A 23,952-nucleotide genomic window follows, 5' to 3' on the forward strand; every position below is an offset into this window, starting at 1 on the left:
TAGAGCTCGTTCACACATGCGCACTCTTCACACACTACACTTTAAATCTCTTGACAAACTTATAGATGTAAATGACATGATAAATAACCTTGATCCCTCAGTATTATCTAACTATCGTCCTATTTCAAATCTACCATTCATAGCTAAATTACTAGAAAGTACTGTTGCCTCCCAGCTTCAGTCTTTTCTAGTCGAAAATAATCTTTTCGATCCTCTTCAATCTGGTTTTCACCCTCTACATAGCACTTAAACTGCATTAGTTAAGGTACTCAATGATCTGCTTCTCTCTGGTGACTCTGGTTCTCTGTCTATGCTCCTACTGCTCGACCTCAGCTCTGCCTTTGATACGGTCTCCCATCAACTACTCATTTCTCGCCTTTCGGATGTGGGTACTTCTGGTGTTGCTCTTTCTTGGTTTGCTCTTTCCTGAACTGAAATGTAGACAGTTCTACATTTCAGTTCAGGATTTCCGTTCATCTACTGTCCCCCTAAAGCAAGGTGTTCCCCAGGGATCCGTTCTAGGGCCATTGTAATTCATAATTTATATAATACCTCTTGGTCAGATCCTCCGCCGTCATGGTTTTAATTAGCATTTTTACGCTGACGACATTCAATTATATACTACCTGTACATCGACTCTATCCATCACAACCGAAAACATCTCTGCTTGTGTGCATGAAATAAAAGATTGGCTTCATTCAAATTTTCTAAAACTTAACATGGACAAAACTGAGATTATTTTTACCGGACCTCCGTCACTCACTAACAAAATTCCTACTAACTTCACCTGTGAGTTCGCTGGCTCTCATATCAAACCATCTAGTACTGTTAAAAATCTTGGTGTAATCTTTGACTTCTCTCTATCTTTCCATTCTCACATTAAATCTATCACTAAAACAGCATTCTTTCATCTACGCCGCATCGCTCAGCTCCGTCCCTTCATCAGTATCTCAGACGCTGAAACTGTCATCCATGCATTTGTCACTTCACGTCTCGATTACTGCAATGCACTTTTCATTGGCCTATCTGCTAGCTCCATTTCCAAATTGCAATAGATTCAAAACCCTGCTGCCAGAATACTCACCTATACCAAGCGTTCTGCACAATCACTCCAGTTTTGCATGATCTTCACTGGCTTCCAGTGGCTTACCGTATTAAATTCAAAATTCTCCTTCTCACCTTTAAATCTCTGCACGGCTTGGCTCCCCCCTATCTCTGTAACCGGCTCCACCCCTACACCCCGACTCGCACCCTACGATCCTCCGACTCTAGCCTTCTCGTCGTCCCTCGGCATCGCCTTGTTTCGATGGGGGGCAGATCATTCAGTGTTGTAGCGCCCAAAAATGAGGAACTCTCTCCCCCGATCACTCTGTTCTGTTAACACTATTTCTGAATTCAAATCCATGCTCAAAACTCACTTATTTTCTGAATGTCATAACTCCTAAGTTGTACTTTTTTTTTTTGTACCACTGTCATCTACCTACCCTGTTGTTTTGTCTGCTGTCTTTGTCCACTGACTTTACTGTTGCTTGTCTATTGTAAAGCGTCCTTGAGCTCTGGAAAGGCGCAATATAAATAAAACGTATTATTATTATTTATTTATTATTTGTATGTATTCTCAGACACAGATTGCACTGAATGTCAGCTTGATTATTTGTCTCAAGATCAGGATTTATTGAGTCCACATGTCATGCAAACTAGAAACTGCTTCTAACCGCAGGTCGAGATCTGTCGCTCACACACACACCTCTGCGATGCTGTCGCTCAAACACACACCTCTGTAATGCTGTCGCTCAAACACACACCTCTGCGATGCTGTCGCTCACACACACACCTCTGCGATGCTGTCGCTCAAACACACACCTCTGCGATGCTGTCGCTCACACACACACCTCTGCGATGCTGTCGCTCACACACACTCCTCTGCGATACTGTCGCTCAAACACACACCTCTGCGATGCTGTCGCTCACACACACTCCTCTGTGATGCTGTCGCTCAAACACACTCCTCTGTGATGCTGTCGCTCACACACACTCCTCTGTGATGCTGTCGCTCAAACACACTCCTCTGCGATGCTGTCGCTCACACACACTCCTCTGCGATACTGTTTGCGAATGTTCGTTGTAACGATGGTTTCGTGAAACACCGACTCGCTAACCGACTGATAACGACAGAACTTGTGACCATAGTTGTCTAACGGTGAAACTGACCCCTGGTCAGCGGATCGGACAGATCATCCGCTCCTTTCCAGGCCGAGTTGCTGCAGAACACGCGTGACATTTACATGCGCTCACGCTGCGGGAAATGAATCATAATTACAGAAAGATGAGGAACAGGAATTTAGCTGCCGGCTGATTTTAATATTCCTGGATATACATTATTATTCCAGGACATGTGTATAATGGCTTTTCATGTGATAATTGGATTTTTCTCTTGTTAAAATGCTGCAGAATCAAATGTTGACATAAAACATTGGTCATCATTAAAGAGGAAATTATTTCAATGCTTCCAATACGATGCTAATGTGAGCCAACATGTAATATGTGATTATTTTGTATACATATATAGATATTTACAGTATATATATATACCGTAAATATCTATATATATATACACACATATATATATATACGCACACACACACATATATATTTATAGTGTGTGTGTATTTTTTTTTTGATTTTACTACTTTAGGGATTGCTAAATTGTTGGTTTTTAATATTTTTTTTGTCGATTAACAGTAAAATTAACAAATATACTATATAAATATATAATAAGTGTTATAATATTAATACGCTATTAACATATTATAATATAAATGTAATAAATAGCATTTAAATTCAGCAATAAAGAGTTTTCCGACCGCCATGTTTACGCGAGTCGGCTGTTAGCGCTCGCGACGCAAGCCGCTGAAACACAGTGAAGTTTCATGTATACATTCATGAACAAAACACTGTGTGAATATGAAATCAAAACGATATATTGATGCTTTTCTCATCTAGAAAGCACAAAATAATCTGTCAGACTGATATGCGACTAGTTTGACTAATTAATCATCATATCTTGTTATTCTATAATTTATTCAGTGACATTTCTGAATTGATTGACAGCTCTAAAAATAAAGAATTCTCCCTTATCTGTGTTCTTTTTCACGCTCATGACTAATTAACCAAGCGGCATTATTGATGCACGACTAGAATCCGTCAGATTCCTCTCTTGCTTTGGCATCTTAATTGGCTGCTATTGCGTTCGGCTGTGTGAGTAAGTCATCGATGTCTTTCCCCTCCACCTTCCTCATCCTCCTTTCCCCTCTCAAAGCCGAGCGAGCCGAGCTTCGGATGGCCTACTTTTGTTGAATGTCTAATGACTCCGGCTGTGTTTCTGGGGACATCACCTCCCCGCACATCAGTCGGATCTCTAATGAAACCTGTTCATCTCGCCGGCTAAAAATAAACCCGTGCGGATGACCCAGCCGGTGCTCACGTGCTCGGCCGGGCAGGTAATTATCAAAGACCAGGCGGATGTGAATAATTAAAGATGCTATCAGACACGGCGGCTTAAAGCGAGTTCGACGCGCGGTTCTGCCTAAACGTTCCCGCGGGACTCTGTTTATATGAAGGACTCGGGAAAAAATCTAACGGATGTGATGTTTACGCTCCCGTTCAGCGACACATGAAACTAATGCTTATACAATGTTCAGGGTAACAGCGAGAGAGACGCTCAGGAGTGTGTGTTTCCCGTTCAACACCGTAACTCGCGCTTCGCTACAGCCGTACGATACATCGCTGGAGAAATCCACTAGCGAGTCACGACTGTTTCCCTAAACCATATCGTTGCAAATTGGTCGTTCACGTTTTCATTACAGGTTGCCAGATCCACTAATGGAAAGGTGGCAGTCGTCTCCTGGACCTGTTTTTCTGATTTAATGTGACACTTTAGGAAGTTATTAAAGTGGAAAGTTGCATGTTAGGGTTAGTGATATATTAATCTTATTTCCAAAACACAAGCTTTGAGCTTATTTCGGATTATTATTATTTTGTTTTGTTTTGTTTTGCTTGTTTTTCGTAGCAATATCTGGCAACATTTTACTGTCGGCATTAATAAATAAAAAAAAGCTTATAGACAAACTGTAATTGCATAAAGCTACCACATTCGGTAAGAAAAACGCAATGATCATCGTGATTATCTGTAAGAAATGCATAACACTATCAAAAACTATAGCATAATACAGATCTGTATGTTACAGAATGAAATTTACCAAATAACTGGCCAGCTGGAAGACGGCTCATGCTGTTTAGTTCACAAAGTCATCATAAAAACATTAATTAAAGCAGTGTTTCTCAACTAGCAATCTATTCAGTCAGCATATTTGGGTTTGATCTGTGTGAATTACAGAAATATAAGACTTGCTAGACCTACTTTTTTCTATATTTTCTTTGCACAAAACTCTCCAGAAAGTGCCATTTAATGTTTTTTTTTTTTTTTTTTAAATACCCTGGATCCCCTAGTGAGAGACCCCACACATGATTAAATCCAAATTTAACCCCTGTATATATATATGTCAAATTCCTTAAAAAAAAAAGGGTGTCCATGGGGAAATGTGGGTCCAATGGCCTAACCATTATTATAGCACACTTCTTTACACAACACCCCGGACCGCACTGATTTTCAAACCATAGTTGGCTAACGATGTTTTTGGGAAACACACCCCTGGACGCTGTCCGATCTAGTTCGACCCTCCGACGGGAAGGGGAACAGCGGGAGGAGAAATCAAAGCACGGATGTGTTTTGAAATAGAAAGGAAAAATAAAAAAGGCCATGTGTAACCCAGAAACGCTGGCTGGTGAGACGGATACACCAGCAGTGTCCCACTTCCACACTCATTTGTCACCTCTTTCTTTTTAACCTTGCTGGTCAGGCTGAAACACCTGGCGCTGAGGTTTCCATCATTACCTGGAGGAGAATATCTGCCTTTAGTGTCATAAATCTGGTTGTTTAATACAATAAACATTGTTTTCACAGCTGGGCGGTACGACTGAAATCATGGAGATATTAGAATCTCGGTTTTTGCTAGAAATTTAATTACAAATGATCAATATATGGTAATGCATATTTTTTGTATAACCCTCATGTGAATGAAATACTTTAGGAATTAAAGTTGCTTTATCTTATTTGATTATTTTCTTATAAATTTAGATATTGGTGATATAATATATATATAAATTCACATTAATTCCTATTAATAAATGTGTATTTATTGATGGATTTTAATTTATTTCACAACATGTATTTAAAATATATATATATATATATAAATATTAAATTAATTTCAGTACATATAAAATACTTTAATAAACATATATTTAATATTGTTTTAAACTGTTTATAATTAATTAATTTAAATTCACATTATAACAGTTTAAATAAAAGTAATATATAATATATAATATTAATAAATAAACAAGCAAATAACCATATATATATATATATATATATATATATATATATATATATAGTATATGAAGTGAAAATATATGAAGTGAAAATGCTAGCTTTAATCGGCCGATACCGATTATTGGCCGATACATCGGTGCATCTCTAATATATATAATATTACTTTTGTTTTATTGCTATAATTTATATATATATATATATATATGTGTATATATATCATGATAAATTATATATATATATATATATATTTGAGATGCACCGATGTATCCGCCAATAATTGGTATCGGCCGATTAAAGCTAGCATTTTCACTTCATATATTTTCCCGTCATTTATTATATATATAGTTTATTTAATATTTTAATTTTATTTTTAATATATATATATACTGTATATATACTTTCATGTAAATTCTTTGTATTTATTAAGATTTATTTAAAAGTTGCTAGTAAATAAATAATTTTATATATATAGAGAGAGATTGGTGAGACAGATTACTGTAGTTACTGTACTAGAACAACGTTTTGTTTTATAAACGTACAACACACGTCAAAAATCAGGCCGTATGTAATATCATCAAATCCAACGCCTTGTTTCACATAATATTAAACCCATGATGTTGTTGTGGCATTTCATCTACAGTTACTGAAAATCCCCAAACACCACGAGGCGCAACTTTCCCGTCGTCGCCCGGCGATCTCCAGCGTCCGGAGATTCAGGAACACGTTTCCCTTTTTCCATTATGCAGACGGAGTCTCTCTCAAGAAGCGCTACATAGTTCTTTAAAGGCGTCATGAGCATTGGCAAGATAAAAATAGCACACGTCTGTGCTGATGAGATCAGTCCCGTTTCAATATTTCATGCGTGATGTTGTAGGGCGTGAGCTCGAGGGAATACTGAACCCTTTCCTACAGCTTCTCTTTCACACACACACGCCCAGCTCCTGTAGAAAAGCCTGTTCTCAGCGCGATTCACGCTGCTCTGGCGCATAATAAAGGTTTCAGTCATGAGAGAGAGAGAGAGAGAGAGAGACTGAAGGGCGAAGAGTGTCCTCATTATTCCAGACCGAGACGGAGCCGTTTAATGCTTTTCACTGGGAGTTACAGTAGATCAGAAGTCTCACCAAGGCTGCATTTATTTGATCAAAAATACAGGAAAAATTGTGAAATATTATTAGTATTTAAATCAGCTGTTTTCTATGTGAATATATAGTAAAGTGTAATTTATTCCTGTGATCAACAGCATCATTACTCCAGTCTTCAGTGTCACATGATCCTTCAGAAATCCGGCGTTTTTAAAACAACTGCGATGATTGAAATAAAGTTCTTGAGCTGTAGTAGATCTGCAGTGTGTTTCACATGATCAATCCATTCAAACCCGCAGAATAGCTGGATGTCCTTGACGCTGTGAAGGCTCGAGTTCACCTTGTTAATTTGCAGTTATTCAAGCCATTTAAATGAGACATATCAAAAGCAGCATGTACATTAACTGACAGGCTGATTGCGGCATGAACTCGTGCACGATGTCATTTCCTGCAGGTCTGCGCAGGAAATGACTGTATGTGATCGGGGGTAATTGGCGCTGACTGTAAAAGTGCAGTTGAATCCCAAATGTAATTAGACGAGATGAGCGTGGCGGCTGAAGCTGACGCTGAGGAAGATTGTAGGGCTGAACACCCGGAAACATCAGAATAGAGAGCAGATTTAAAGTGTTTTTTCCATCTTTATCTGTCTTTAGTGTGTAGTGTTGCTGTTTGAGCATGAAAACATCCAGTTGTCCTCTATATCAGTGTCTGTTCCTGAACTCTGTAGTCTTGAGTTTCTTCCGGGAACGAACACGTCACAATATTCCTCATTATAATAATTAATGCGCAGAATAAAGGGGCGGGGCCTGGTTGAGTTAGTTAGTAGTGTGGCGGTTATGGAAAGGGTCGGGGCATTTCCCAAACACACGAGAAGCGCTTGGCCAATCACAACACACTGCTCCAGCCGACCAATCAGAGCACAGTGTGCTTTTCAGAAGGAGGGGCTTCATAGAGACAGGAAGTAAACAGAGCGTTACTGACAGACTGGGAAGAGAGGAGCCGCAACAATGGAGAATATGAGGAAAATAATCAACATTCAAGCAGGAAAACCTGGAAAAATAAAAATCTGCCGCTCTATGGGAGTTTAACACAGGGGTGTCCTGACTTATGCACCCTGTATTTTTAGGAAGAACATTTATTTATTTATGATACATTTTTCATTCACAAAGAAAATTGGTGTCCTTAAAGGTTGGATTTTTCCTCATTTTTAAAATTAAAGCATTAAGATCAATTTCCAAAAGATGATTTTTTATTTCTCTTTTTAGTCAACTTTAGCATGGGTGCGTTCAATTATGCTAAGCACTGTATGTGATGCTTTTTTCTCTCTTCTATTTCTGTGTGACATTGTAAAGCACATTGGCTCTTGTGTTGTTTTAATTGTGCTATATATATAAAGTTGCTATTGCTTTCTTTCATAGTCATAGTCTATTCATAGTCTTATCCGTCTTAAACCGGTTGCTAAAGTTGCAGGTCTGATCTGGTTTTTGCTGCTCAATCAGTTTAGACCAGCTAAAAAAGCTCCTACTGTTCTCCATCTAGTATCTTAAACCGGATTTATCTCTTTTTTCCTCCCTGAACTCCAGACTTCTGCGGTGTAAATGGGAATTGATCACCATGTGGGATTGTCGGAGAGCTGTGTTCTGATGACAAACGAGAGGCTGTTGTCAGTCTATTCTCCTCGGGTCTCGCGGGACGGGAATCGGCCGCTCTACGAGTCGCACAGCTTCGTTTTCTGTTAAAAGAGCGCTTTATACGAGGCAAAACAATTCATTAGGATTAATACGGCCTGCCAGAGTCCATTCGCACTCGCTGCGGCGGCGGGAAGTTTATTCACTTTATTGCTCTTGCCTCCGAATGCCAGAGAAGCTCTTCAGATAGTGGCGTGATTTATTGGCTGTGAGAGTGAGTTAATGAGACTATAGTCACGCTTTCAGAGGACTAGTCGTCAACGCCACCTTTTCATGTGTTTGTCATCGTGCCAAACATCATTAATTATTTAAGGGCCAGGAAGGACATTAGATCCACTGCATGTGTTCGAGTGGGTCTTAATGACTGCGAACTGGATCATTAGTAGAAGCATCACAGGTTAGTTGTTGAGAAACATCCTTTTAAATTAATAAATAACACTTGTTCTTAATGGCCATCGATTGAGAAAGAGATGGAGCAGAAGGAGGGTGTAGTGACATCATACTAACTAGTCAAACCTTCATCCCATGAGTGCGACAAAAATCATGCTTTGGTAAATCATAATTATGAGAAGAAGAAGAAAAATCTAAATTCTGAGATGGAAAGTCGAAATTATGACATAAGTTGAATTTGACATACTAAGTCATAATTATGACATAAAAAGTTGAAATTATGACTTAAATAGTTGAAATTATGACAAAAAGTTGAAGGTATGATATTAAAAATTATAAAGAAATTATGACATTCTAAATCATTATTTTGATTTGTCATAATTATGAATTTTAAAGTCAGAATTTCAACTTGTCATAGTTAAAAAGTTGAAATTCTGACTTTAAAAAGTTGAAATTGACTAAAATTAGGACCTTTTTTAAGTTGAATTTTTAAGTCATAATTTGACTTTTATAATTTTAACTTGTCAATTATAAATGTTAGTCATAATTGAACTTTTTGTCATTATTTCGATATGTAATGTACATTTTGACTTTTTAATCTCATAATTACGGCTTTTAAGTCAGAATTTAAACTAATTGTGAGTTTGTGTGTGTAACTGTGTGTGTGTGTGTAAGTGTGTTTAAGTGTGTGTTTGTAAGTGTGTGAGTTTATAGATGTGTGAGTGTGTGTGTTTGAGTGTGTGTTTGAGTGTGTGTTTGTAAGTGTGTGTGTGAGTATGCAAGTATGTGTGTTGTGTGTGTGTGTGTGTGTGTGTGTGGCCTGGTAAACCCTACGTTATGGGGACAAAATGTCCCCACAAGGATGGCAATATCCGAAAACCTTGTTCGTGTGGGGACATTTTTTGGTCCCCATGAGGAAATCAGCTTATAAATCATACTAAGTGATGTTGTTTGAAAATGTAAAAATGCAGAATGTTTCCTGTGATGGGTAGGTTTAGGGATAGGGTTAGTGTAAGGGAATAGAATATACAGTCTGTACAGTATAAAAATCATTATGTCTATGGAAAGTCCCCATAAAACATGAAAACACAACAAGAGTGTGTGTGTGTGTGTGTGTGTGTGTGTGTGTGTGTGTGTGTGTGTGTGTGTGTGTGTGTGTGTGTGTGTGTGTGTGTGTGTGTGTGTCTCAGTGCGGTGCACCTGTGTTTGGGACGGCAGCCACAGATCTGTGGGAGGTGAATGGTTATTATTTTAGCACTGGGTCTGTCAGGCACACACACCGTGTGTTATCTTCCCACCGGCAGACAGACAGCACTGGAGCTGAGAGATAGAGCGAGACAGCAGGAGGAAAATAAGGCAGATAGAAAACACATAATGCCACCCACAGCATGATGGCGTCTTGGCCCAAATGACACACAAACCAGCGCTTCTCTGGTGGGCCGTGACCCGAAATGGCAGATCTGTTCTGATGGGTCACGATCAATGCTGAAAAACTGTGCTAAATGCAAGCAATGAAATACAACTACACGGATAATCTTGAGATTAAGAGTTCAAGTAGCACAATATATACACCGCTTATCAACTATTAAAATATTATTTTTCAGCTCAAATCTCACAATCTTGCACACACACAATGTCAATCGACCACTGGTTGATAGTGTATTTTGAAGTTAATTTGGCCTATGCTATATTTGAACTGTTAGGTTACTGATATTATCATCAGACACACTGTTGGTACGCTCTGGTTTAATGGCTTGTAATACCGTGGCTTAGATCGTTTATCTTGGCTGTTTATTCCATGCCTGACTTGTTTACTCCTGTCAAGATCCTCGTCCACATTTACTCTGAAGCAGACCGTGTGTCTCCGTCAGCCCTGATTCATGAGCACTTAGCTGTGATTGATTTCCCTTCGCTGCGGAGAACACAGGACAAAAACCCCAAAAAGAAGATGTTTTTCCTTCTATTTCGTTATCTCTCACACAAACGACGGCACATTCAACCCGGGCTCCTCCAATGCTAATGTGATGAAGAGGAAAACCGGAGTGAAGGCGATCTATAGGCCGCAGCCATCAGTGATGAACAAAAGGAAAACAGGAGTGAAGACACTCTATAGGCCACAGTCATCAGGGATGAACAAAAGGAAAACAGGAGTGAAGACACTCTATAGACCACAGTCATCAGTGATGAACAAAAGGAAAACAGGAGTGAAGACGCTCTATAGGCCACAGTCATCAGTGATGAACAAAAGGAAAACAGGAGTGAAGACGCTCTATAGGCCACAGTCATCAGTGATGAACAAAAGGAAAACAGGAGTGAAGACGCTCTATAGGCCACAGTCATCAGTGATGAACAAAAGGAAAACAGGAGTGAAGACGCTCTATAGACCACAGTCATCAGTGATGAACAAAAGGAAAACAGGAGTGAAGACGCTCTATAGACCACAGTCATCAGTGATGAATAAAAGGAAAACAGGAGTGAAGACGCTCTATAGACCACAGTCATCAGTGATGAACAAAAGGAAAACAGGAGTGAAGACGCTCTATAGACCACAGTCATCAGTGATGAACAAAAGGAAAACAGGAGTGAAGGCGCTCTATAGACCACAGTCATCAGTGACGAAAAAAAGGAAAACAGGAGTGAAGACGCTCTATAGACCACAGTCATCAGTGATGAACAAAAGGAAAACAGGAGTGAAGACGCTCTATAGACCACAGTCATCAGTGACGAACAAAAGGAAAACAGGAGTGAAGGCGCTCTATAGACCACAGTCATCAGTGATGAACAAAAGGAAAACAGGAGTGAAGACGCTCTATAGGCCACAGTCATCAGTGATGAACAAAAGGAAAACAGGAGTGAAGACACTCTATAGACCACAGTCATCAGTGACGAACAAAAGGAAAACAGGAGTGAAGGCGCTCTATAGACCACAGTCATCAGTGACGAACAAAAGGAAAACAGGAGTGAAGACACTCTATAGGCCACAGTCATCAGTGACGAACAAAAGGAAAACAGGAGTGAAGACGCTCTATAGGCCACAGTCATCAGTGATGAACAAAAGGAAAACAGGAGTGAAAGTGAAAACGCTCTATAGACCACAGTCATCAATGATGAACAAAAGGAAAACAGGAGTGAAGACGCTCTATAGACCACCGTCATCAGTGACGAACAAAAGGAAAACAGGAGTGAAGGCGCTCTATAGACCACCGTCATCAGTGACGAACAAAAGGAAAACAGGAGTGAAGGCGCTCTATAGACCACAGTCATCAATGATGAACAAAAGGAAAACAGGAGTGAAGACGCTCTATAGACCACCGTCATCAGTGACGAACAAAAGGAAAACAGGAGTGAAGGCGCTCTATAGACCACAGTCATCAGTGATGAACAAAAGGAAAACAGGAGTGAAGACGCTCTATAGGCCACAGTCATCAGTGATGAACAAAAGGAAAACTGGAGTGAAGACACTCTATAGACCACAGTCATCAGTGATGAACAAAAGGAAAACAGGAGTGAAGACGCTCTATAGGCCACAGTCATCAGTGATGAACAAAAGGAAAACAGGAGTGAAGACGCTCTATAGGCCACAGTCATCAGTGATGAACAAAAGGAACACAGGAGTGAAGACGCTCTATAGACCACAGTCATCAGTGATGAACAAAAGGAAAACAGGAGTGAAGACGCTCTATAGGCCACAGTCATCAGTGATGAACAAAAGGAAAACAGGAGTGAAGACGCTCTATAGACCACAGTCATCAGTGATGAACAAAAGGAAAACAGGAGTGAAGACGCTCTATAGGCCACAGTCATCAGTGATGAACAAAAGGAAAACAGGAGTGAAGGCGCTCTATAGACCACAGTCATCAGTGATGAACAAAAGGAAAACAGGAGTGAAGACGCTCTATAGGCCACAGTCATCAGTGATGAACAAAAGGAAAACAGGAGTGAAGACGCTCTATAGGCCACAGTCATCAGTGATGAACAAAAGGAAAACAGGAGTGAAGACGCTCTATAGACCACAGTCATCAGTGATGAACAAAAGGAAAACAGGAGTGAAGACACTCTATAGACCACAGTCATCAGTGACGAACAAAAGGAAAACAGGAGTGAAGACGCTCTATAGGCCACAGTCATCAGTGATGAACAAAAGGAAAACAGGAGTGAAGACGCTCTATAGACCACAGTCATCAGTGATGAACAAAAGGAAAACAGGAGTGAAGACGCTCTATAGGCCACAGTCATCAGTGATGAACAAAAGGAAAACAAGAGTGAAAGTGAAAACGCTCTATAGACCACAGTCATCAATGATGAACAAAAGGAAAACAGGAGTGAAGACGCTCTATAGACCACAGTCATCAGTGACGAACAAAAGGAAAACAGGAGAGAAGGCGCTCTATAGACCACAGTCATCAGTGACGAACAAAAGGAAAACAGGAGTGAAGGCGCTCTATAGACCACAGTCATCAGTGACGAACAAAAGGAAAACAGGAGTGAAGGCGCTCTATAGACCACAGTCATCAGTGACGAACAAAAGGAAAACAGGAGTGAAGGCGCTCTATAGACCACCGTCATCAGTGACGAACAAAAGGAAAACAGGAGTGAAGGCGCTCTATAGACCACAGTCATCAGTGACGAACAAAAGGAAAACAGGAGTGAAGGCGCTCTATAGACCACAGTCATCAGTGACGAACAAAAGGAAAACAGGAGTGAAGGCGCTCTATAGACCACAGTCATCAGTGATGAACAAAAGGAAAACAGGAGTGAAGACGCTCTATAGACCACAGTCATCAGTGATGAACAAAAGGAAAACAGGAGTGAAGGCGCTCTATAGACCACAGTCATCAGTGATGAACAAAAGGAAAACAGGAGTGAAGACGCTCTATAGACCACAGTCATCAGTGATGAACAAAAGGAAAACAGGAGTGAAGGCGCTCTATAGACCACAGTCATCAGTGATGAACAAAAGGAAAACAGGAGTGAAGGCGCTCTATAGACCACAGTCATCAGTGATGAACAAAAGGAAAACAGGAGTGAAGGCGCTCTATAGACCACAGTCATCAGGGATGAACAAAAGGAAAACAGGAGTGAAGACGCTCTATAGACCACAGTCATCAGTGATGAACAAAAGGAAAACAGGAGTGAAGACGCTCTATAGACCACAGTCATCAGTGATGAACAAAAGGAAAACAGGAGTGAAGACACTCTATAGGCCACAGTCATCAGTGATGAACAAAAGGAAAACAGGAGTGAAGACGCTCTATAGACCACAGTCATCAGGGATGAACAAAAGGAAAACAGGAGTGAAGACGCTCTATAGACCACAGTCATCAGTGATGAACAAAAGGAAAACAGGAGTGAAGACGCTCTATAGGCCACAGTCATCAGTGATGAACAAAAGGAAAACAAGAGTGAAAGTGAAAACGCTCTATAGACCACAGTCATCAATGATGAACAAAAGGAAAACAGGAGTGAAGACGCTCTATAGACCACAGTCATCAGTGACGAACAAAAGGAAAACAGGAGAGAAGGCGCTCTATAGACCACAGTCATCAGTGACGAACAAAAGGAAAACAGGAGTGAAGGCGCTCTATAGACCACAGTCATCAGTGACGAACAAAAGGAAAACAGGAGTGAAGGCGCTCTATAGACCACAGTCATCAGTGACGAACAAAAGGAAAACAGGAGTGAAGGCGCTCTATAGACCACCGTCATCAGTGACGAACAAAAGGAAAACAGGAGTGAAGGCGCTCTATAGACCACAGTCATCAGTGACGAACAAAAGGAAAACAGGAGTGAAGGCGCTCTATAGACCACAGTCATCAGTGACGAACAAAAGGAAAACAGGAGTGAAGGCGCTCTATAGACCACAGTCATCAGTGATGAACAAAAGGAAAACAGGAGTGAAGACGCTCTATAGACCACAGTCATCAGTGATGAACAAAAGGAAAACAGGAGTGAAGGCGCTCTATAGACCACAGTCATCAGTGATGAACAAAAGGAAAACAGGAGTGAAGACGCTCTATAGACCACAGTCATCAGTGATGAACAAAAGGAAAACAGGAGTGAAGGCGCTCTATAGACCACAGTCATCAGTGATGAACAAAAGGAAAACAGGAGTGAAGGCGCTCTATAGACCACAGTCATCAGGGATGAACAAAAGGAAAACAGGAGTGAAGACGCTCTATAGACCACAGTCATCAGTGATGAACAAAAGGAAAACAGGAGTGAAGACGCTCTATAGACCACAGTCATCAGTGATGAACAAAAGGAAAACAGGAGTGAAGACGCTCTATAGACCACAGTCATCAGTGATGAACAAAAGGAAAACAGGAGTGAAGACGCTCTATAGACCACAGTCATCAGGGATGAACAAAAGGAAAACAGGAGTGAAGACGCTCTATAGACCACAGTCATCAGTGACGAACAAAAGGAAAACAGGAGTGAAGACGCTCTATAGACCACAGTCATCAGGGATGAACAAAAGGAAAACAGGAGTGAAGACACTCTATAGGCCACAGTCATCAGTGATGAACAAAAGGAAAACAGGAGTGAAGACACTCTATAGGCCACAGTCATCAGTGATGAACAAAAGGAAAACAGGAGTGAAGACACTCTATAGGCCACAGTCATCAGTGACGAACAAAAGGAAAACAGGAGTGAAGACACTCTATAGGCCACAGTCATCAGTGATGAACAAAAGGAAAACAGGAGTGAAGACGCTCTATAGACCACAGTCATCAGTGACGAACAAAAGGAAAACAGGAGTGAAGACACTCTATAGGCCACAGTCATCAGTGACGAACAAAAGGAAATCAGGAGTGAAGGCGCTCTATAGACCACAGTCATCAGGGATGAACAAAAGGAAAACAGGAGTGAAGACGCTCTATAGGCCACAGTCATCAGTGATGAACAAAAGGAAAACAGGAGTGAAGGCGCTCTATAGACCACAGTCATCAGGGATGAACAAAAGGAAAACAGGAGTGAAGACGCTCTATAGGCCACAGTCATCAGTGATGAACAAAAGGAAAACAGGAGTGAAGACGCTCTATAGGCCACAGTCATCAGTGATGAACAAAAGGAAAACAGGAGTGAAGGCGCTCTATAGACCACAGTCATCAGTGATGAACAAAAGGAAAACAGGAGTGAAGACGCTCTATAGACCACAGTCATCAGTGATGAACAAAAGGAAAACAGGAGTGAAGACGCTCTATAGACCACAGTCATCAGTGATGAACAAAAGGAAAACAGGAGTGAAAGTGAAAACGCTCTATAGACCACAGTCATCAATGATGAACAAAAGGAAAACAGGAGTGAAGACGCTCTATAGACCACAGTCATCAGTGATGAACAAAAGGAAAACAGGAGTGAAGACACTCTATAGGCCACAGTCATCAGGGATGAACAAAAGGAAAACAGGAGTGAAGACACTCTATAGACCACAGTCATCAGGGATGAACAAAAGGAAAACAGGAGTGAAGACACTCTATAGACCACAGTAATCAGGGATGAACAAAAGGAAAACAGGAGTGAAGACGCTCTATAGACCACAGTCATCAGTGATGAACAAAAGGAAAACAGGAGTGAAGGCGCTCTATAGACCACAGTCATCAGTGATGAACAAAAGGAAAACAGGAGTGAAGACGCTCTATAGACCACAGTCATCAGTGATGAACAAAAGGAAAACAGGAGTGAAGACGCTCTATAGACCACAGTCATCAGTGATGAACAAAAGGAAAACAGGAGTGAAGACACTCTATAGACCACAGTCATCAGTGATGAACAAAAGGAAAGCAGGAGTGAAGACACTCTATAGACCACAGTCATCAGTGATGAACAAAAGGAAAGCAGGAGTGAAGACACTCTATAGACCACAGTCATCAGTGATGAACAAAAGAAAAACAGGAGTGAAGACGCTCTATAGACCACAGTCATCAGTGATGAACAAAAGGAAAACAGGAGTGAAGACGCTCTATAGACCACAGTCATCAGTGATGAACAAAAGGAAAACAGGAGTGAAGACGCTCTATAGACCACAGTCATCAGTGATGAACAAAAGGAAAACAGGAGTGAAGACACTCTATAGACCACAGTCATCAGTGATGAACAAAAGGAAAACAGGAGTGAAGACGCTCTATAGGCCACAGTCATCAGTGATGAACAAAAGGAAAACAGGAGTGAAGGCGCTCTATAGACCACAGTCATCAGTGATGAACAAAAGGAAAACAGGAGTGAAGGCGCTCTATAGACCACAGTCATCAGTGATGAACAAAAGGAAAACAGGAGTGAAGGCACTCTATAGGCCACAGTCATCAGTGATGAACAAAAGGAAAACAAGAGTGAAGACACTCTATAGACCAAAGTCATCAGTGATGAACAAAAGGAAAACAGGAGTGAAGACGCTCTATAGACCACAGTCATCAGGGATGAACAAAAGGAAAACAGGAGTGAAGACGCTCTATAGACCACAGTCATCAGTGATGAACAAAAGGAAAACAGGAGTGAAGACGCTCTATAGGCCACAGTCATCAGTGATGAACAAAAGGAAAACAGGAGTGAAGACGCTCGATAGGCCACAGTCATCAGTGATGAACAAAAGGAAAACAGGAGTGAAGACGCTCTATAGACCACAGTCATCAGTGATGAACAAAAGGAAAACAGGAGTGAAGACACTCTATAGACCACAGTCATCAGTGATGAACAAAAGGAAAACAGGAGTGAAGGCGCTCTATAGACCACCGTCATCAGTGACGAACAAAAGGAAAACAGGAGTGAAGACACTCTATAGACCACAGTCATCAGTGATGAACAAAAGGAAAACAGGAGAGAAGGCGCTCTATAGACCACAGTCATCAGTGATGAACAAAAGGAAAACAGGAGTGAAGACGCTCTATAGGCCACAGTCATCAGTGATGAACAAAAGGAAAACAGGAGTGAAAGTGAAAACGCTCTATAGACCACAGTCATCAATGATGAACAAAAGGAAAACAGGAGTGAAGACGCTCTATAGACCACAGTCATCAGTGATGAACAAAAGGAAAACAGGAGTGAAGACACTCTATAGACCACAGTCATCAGTGATGAACAAAAGGAAAACAGGAGTGAAAGTGAAAACGCTCTATAGACCACAGTCATCAGTGATGAACAAAAGGAAATCAGGAGTGAAGACGCTCTATAGACCACAGTCATCAGTGATGAACTAAAGGAAAACAGGAGTGAAGACGCTCTATAGGCCACAGTCATCAGTGATGAACAAAAGGAAAACAGGAGTGAAGACGCTCTATAGACCACAGTCATCAGTGATGAACAAAAGGAAAACAGGAGTGAAGGCGCTCTATAGACCACAGTCATCAGTGATGAACAAAAGGAAAACAGGAGTGAAGACGCTCTATAGACCACAGTCATCAGTGATGAACAAAAGGAAAACAGGAGTGAAGACACTCTATAGGCCACAGTCATCAGTGACGAACAAAAGGAAAACAGGAGTGAAGGCGCTCTATAGACCACAGTCATCAGTGATGAACAAAAGGAAAACAGGAGTGAAGACGCTCTATAGACCACAGTCATCAGTGATGAACAAAAGGAAAACAGGAGTGAAGACACTCTATAGACCACAGTCATCAGTGATGAACAAAAGGAAAACAGGAGTGAAGACACTCTATAGACCACAGTCATCAGTGATGAACAAAAGAAAAACAGGAGTGAAGACGCTCTATAGACCACAGTCATCAGTGATGAACAAAAGGAAAACAGGAGTGAAGACGCTCTAAGAAAAGCTTTTGCTCTAGTTCTCAAACATCAAGAGGCGGAATAATTTTTTTTAAATCATTATTTTGACTTCTTACTGTATGTCATAATTATGAGATTTAAAAAGTCAAAATTGTGAGAGAAAGAGTAGATATTGACCTTTTGTCTTAATTTCAACTTGTCATGATTATGAATTACGAACTTTTATATCAAGGCAAGGCAAGGCAAGTTTATTTATATAGCACATTTCATACACTATGGCAATTCAAAGTGCTTTACAGAAAGGAATTAAAATAACCACAAAATTAAAGCAAGGAAAATTAAAACAGTTATAAAAGAAATTAAAATAGATGTATGATACAGTTAAAAAATGTATTAAAAGAGTAAAAAGAAGATCTCGCAATTGTCATAAAGTGAAATTAGTTTGTTGAAGCACTAAAACTAACTTTAACTTTGGTAACTAGCTGAAATAAAATATGTTTAAGTTTATTTTAATATTTTGTTTTATTTGAGTTAATGTTTATTTTATTTAAAGCAACAAAAATAAATATTTTTTAATGGTAATGGTTTTAGTTTCAGTTAAATTTAATACCCCTGGCATGCACAGGTACCAGTATCAAGGTTGGTAACGACTAGAGAAAACTAGACTAACTATAACAGTTAGAGTTGAGTAAAGGTTGTTTGATTCAGGCGTGTGTGTTCTGCAGGCAATGGATGCGAGTTCTTTCGTTACTGTGGGATGATAATTCCTGGTTATTCTTTTAAATAACAGAGGAGGTTCTTTAACTAAACGAGTTACAGAAGAGACGCAGCTGAGGTTATGCCGAAGGACGCGAGTTCGAAGCAAATCGGGTTAAAGTTTCATTTGAAGTCCTGAGCCATAAAGCCACTCTGAATTCATCACAAATGCAGCAGTTCGGCTGGTGAAAATTCATAAGGCTTTTTATTAGATCTGTAAGTCTATGAGATTTGATTTAATACCTTTTATTTGATCTGGCTGCGATAAATTCAAGGAGTCATGACACATGAGTAGGGCGATCACTCTGCCCTCCGTTTCCTCCAAACTTTTCCCAGAAATGTCAAGGATTTCATCTTCCCCTAGTGGCGCATAATGCCTTTTAAAAAGTCACAGAATTCATAATACTGACCTTGATTTTTGCACATCTTTCAGTCATTTTAATTTAAAGAATGGCGGTTGTTAACTTGATGAATAAATGAAAGCAGTCTTTTCCATTCAGAGGAAAAATAAATAATTTCAACTATAAGCAGCCAATGTTGCCAGATAGATTCAAGGTGTTTAATGCAAAGAGTTAAACTTAAAAAATCTTGTTAAAACTAACGACCATGTTGCACACGCTGTTTTATAGTTTTTTATATTCACTGAAACAAACAATTGATGGAATCAAAACAACTGATTCACAGAAATGATTCAAACATCCGAAATCTTTAAGCATTTTAAATTCAGAGACGTTAATATATATAAAAAGTTTATACTCACAAGTCACGGGTGTGAAAGTGCCATTAAAATCTTTGCTTTTGCGAATATTGCAAATATGCACTGTATCATTTTATGTAGACTGTAAGAATAATTTTAAGTTGTAATTAAAATTATTGGAAAATGTTTAGCAAGAAAATACTGTAATTGAAAATTTCACATTTAATTCAATGTGTTAGTTGCCATTTCTTGTAAAAATCAGTGTATTCTTTTCTATTCATTTGTTTTTAATACATTTTATTTTAATCAATTTTTATTTCTTACTTTTTATTGTTATTTTTATTTTTATGGATCTTTTATGATTATTTTTAAGATACTTTTTCTGTAAAGCACTTTGAATTATCATTTATTTATTTGTATTACATTTTTATATTAATATTTAATCAAGTTTTTTTCTTACTTTTTGTTGTTTCTTTTATTTCTTATGATTATTTGAAATAATTTTTTATTTAAAGCACTTGTATGTAATTTATTTTTAATAATTTTAATTTTTAATCAATCTTCATTTCTTACTTTTCATTTCTTATGCAACTTTTATGATTATTTTTAAATACTATTTTATCCAAAACTCTTTGAATTATCTTTTCTTTTTTATTAGTTTTTAATACATTTTATAAAAATGTACTTTTTATTTCTTATGCATCCTTTATGATTATTTTTTACAATTTGATGCATTTATTTGTTCAAAATAAATTTTCTTTTTAAAATCCTTTTTATGTAAAGCTCTTTGAATTACCACTGCGTTTGAAATGTGCTATATAAATACGCTTGCCTTGGCAAATATTGAATATCTGGTAAATATTTGATATCTGGGCCCCATCATGGTAAACGTGTTTGAGTGGCGGCTTCAAGCGAGCAGCGTTTGGATCATGCTGAAGTCTTGACTCCTCTGCTGATCTGCTGTGTTTGTGCAGATATCGACGAGTGTGTGGAGGGGAGGCACTACTGCCGCGAGAACACACAGTGTGTGAACACCGCCGGCTCCTTCATGTGCATCTGCCTCACCGGATTCATCCGTATCGATGATTACTCCTGTACAGGTGAGAAACTCAAATCAATCTCGGCCTTCACATGTTCATCCTCAATGTCATTCACCTTTGATACAGCGGCTGGTTAAACGCCTCAGGATCCCAGAAACATGTAATCACACTATCCACACGAGACGATGCCAACCAATCACAACGAAGGATTTTGTTTCGTCTCATTACAAACACACAAACGGGGAGGAAGCACTTCAGCCAAAATGCTGCAACAAAGGCCTAATCAATTTCAATCATGGTATTTGTGCTTTTGCAGGCTTCTAATTCTATTCATTTACCTGTTCTATTAGATACATAAAATTGTCACAGCACTGAGACTCGACCAATCAGGGAGTCAAGGCAAACTAACCAATCACAGTGCAAAACAAAGGTTTAAGTTACAGTGCAAAATGCATCATTTGACTTAACATTCACAGATACACTGAAAAAAGTAGTTTCAATGACTTAAATAGTTGAATTTTTATATAAATAATTTTTTAATGAGAATTAGTTTCATTGTTTAAACCAATGTTAAAAAAATATTTTAATGACTTAAATAGTTGAATTATATATATATATATATAGTTATTGTTTATATATAGTTACATATATTCATGTTTATTTAAATGTTTATTAAAAGTACTTATTTAATATTTTAATTATTTAAATATATGTATATATACTATTTTTATAAGAATTAATTACTTTATTTATTCAGTGAAACGTTTAAATGTTTTTTTTTATGTTGTATTTTTTATATTGTATGAACTTGTTATATAGTTATATGTTAAATAGATAAATATATACTGTAAACATTTTATTATTCAGTGAAAATAAAGGTAAAATGAATTTTTTTAATAGTTTAATTATTCATTGCCGTGTCACTGCACATACAGTAAAAGTTCTCTATAGACTCTAAATGCAGGCTGTCAATCAAATATAAATCAATATAAATGTATATGAGTATTTACTTTGCAGTATTATTTCTAGTAGCTCCTCGCAGGTTGTCACAGGTATCTTGCCAAAAGAATACGGCATGATATGCTGACATAGAGATTGTGCCCTGCTGGTGTTTTTGCTGCTGTCACTTCATATTTCCAGTTTCAATATGGACTATCATCGTTGTAATTATTTTATAGTGTTTACTGTTTCTCTTCCACTAATTGCCCAGCAGTTACAGAAAGTGTGTGCTTTTAGACGTCGTATATCATTTCGGTTTATGGATTATTGGGACTTCAGCACTTCCTGTTTCATTATAATAAGACAAACTAATACAAAGCCCAGCCAATTAGGTTAATTCAAGCACAGCGTCTCTCAGCTGTACATTAAAAAATCTGCAGTACGATAAAGTCCAGGAGGCGTTTGGAGGCTTTGTGCACACAGAAAAATGTCTTTATTATGATAGTCTAGATTCATCTTTGTGCAACATGAAGTGCTCCATGTCCTTCAAGGTTTTTAAACAGTCTCTGAAAATAAAGACAGCATTTATAGTGCCGCACGCACTGTATTTCTCTCCTCTGTGGAGTTATTGATCGACTGCGGTAGAGAGCGTCCCAAAGCACCTCTCTGTATTCTCACCAAAACTGATAAACACTTTCAGCGTTTAATTCCTTGCATGCCCCCCAGAGATGAATATGAGAGTACAGATGGATTACATTCAATTGCACGGATCGATATTAAAATGTCTGTGAGCTACAAGAGCCCGACATTCCCAGAATCCATCAGTTGCTGTGATTAAGTTGACTCCCTGCTGGAATGATTCTGTGGTCACAGTCAAGCGTTTGTCAGCCTCACGTCGACTTACTGTAATCACAGTCTGTGTGTGCGCAGAGATACGAGACCCCTCGACGCTGTTGCTTATGAAAGGAAAATGAGTTATAAGTCCATAAAGCGCCTTATAGAAGCACACTGAGAATACATGCTCTTAATTGCAGGAAGAAGCTTACCCAGTCAGAGAGCAGAGACACATGCTTGTGCTTTCCAAATGTCAGGACTTCTGTTTGCATGAAAAATTTTCCGTGGGGAGTGTTGGGAAATATATTTTATTTTTTATTGCAGGAATACATACAGAAATTTTACAAAATACACATGTCAACAAATCTTTTACCCTTTCTCTCGTCCCCCCACTCTCCTCCCTGTTTGGAAAAAATTGTGACCGCCACACTAGCAATTAGAGTTGCTGACCCTAACAATGACATAGCGACACGTTAACACCCTAGGAACCACCCAGACCACCCTATCAATGATATAGCGACACGTTAACACCCTAGCAACCACCCAGACCACCCTATCAATGACATAGCAACACGTTAACACCCTAGCAACCACCCAGACCACCTTATCAATGACATAGCAACACGTTAACACCCTAGCAACCACCCAGACCACCCTATCAATGACATAGCAGCACGTTAACACCCTAGCAACCACCCAGACCACCCTATCAATGACATAGCAACACGTTAACACCCTAGCAACCACCCAGACCACCCTATCAATGACATAGCGACACGTTAACACCCTAGCAACCACCCAGACCACCCTATCAATGACATAGTGACACGTTAACACCCTAGCAACCACCCAGACCACCCTATCAATGATATAGCGACACGTTAACACCCTAGCAACCACCCAGACCACCCTATCAATGACATAGCAACACGTTAACACCCTAGCAACCACCCAGACCACCCTATCAATGACATAGCAACACGTTAACACCCTAGCAACCACCCAGACCACCCTATCAATGATATAGCAACACATTAACACCCTAGCAACCACCCAGACCACCCTATCAATGATATTGCAACACGTTAACACCCTAGAAACCACCCAGACCACCCTAGCAATGATATAGCAACATGCTTACAAGCACTTAAAGCTGGTGTGTTTTTATTTCTGCACCTTTAGCAGCACTAAACAGAAGCGGCAGCCTGCTAGAGCATTGTGCCAAGAATTGAATCAAGGTCGTAGGGAATGTGTGGACAAATGTACCTTGAATGCACAATTAAATGTTTTGGATAAAAGCATGTACCAAATGCATCATAAATAATGACCCCGTCTGACACTGGTCAGACAA

At 39.4% G+C, this 23,952-nt stretch overlaps 1 protein-coding gene across 1 annotated transcript in view; it reads left to right on the forward strand.

Annotated features, from left to right (window-relative positions):
* Positions 1–23,952, forward strand: part of nell2a (neural EGFL like 2a) — a gene marked incomplete at its 5' end in the record, with an annotated part of 99,667 nt that overhangs the window by 33,691 nt on the left and 42,024 nt on the right. The window contains one exon of the mRNA XM_056252580.1: positions 20,763–20,888. Within this exon, the coding sequence (XP_056108555.1) occupies positions 20,763–20,888 (126 nt within the window). The remainder of the gene's footprint in view (positions 1–20,762; positions 20,889–23,952) is intronic.

Source organism: Rhinichthys klamathensis, unplaced genomic scaffold, assembly GCF_029890125.1.
Source record: "Rhinichthys klamathensis goyatoka isolate OS25496 unplaced genomic scaffold, OSU_Roscu_1.1 h1tg000096l_1, whole genome shotgun sequence".
Classification (NCBI taxonomy): Eukaryota; Metazoa; Chordata; class Actinopteri; order Cypriniformes; family Leuciscidae; genus Rhinichthys; species Rhinichthys klamathensis.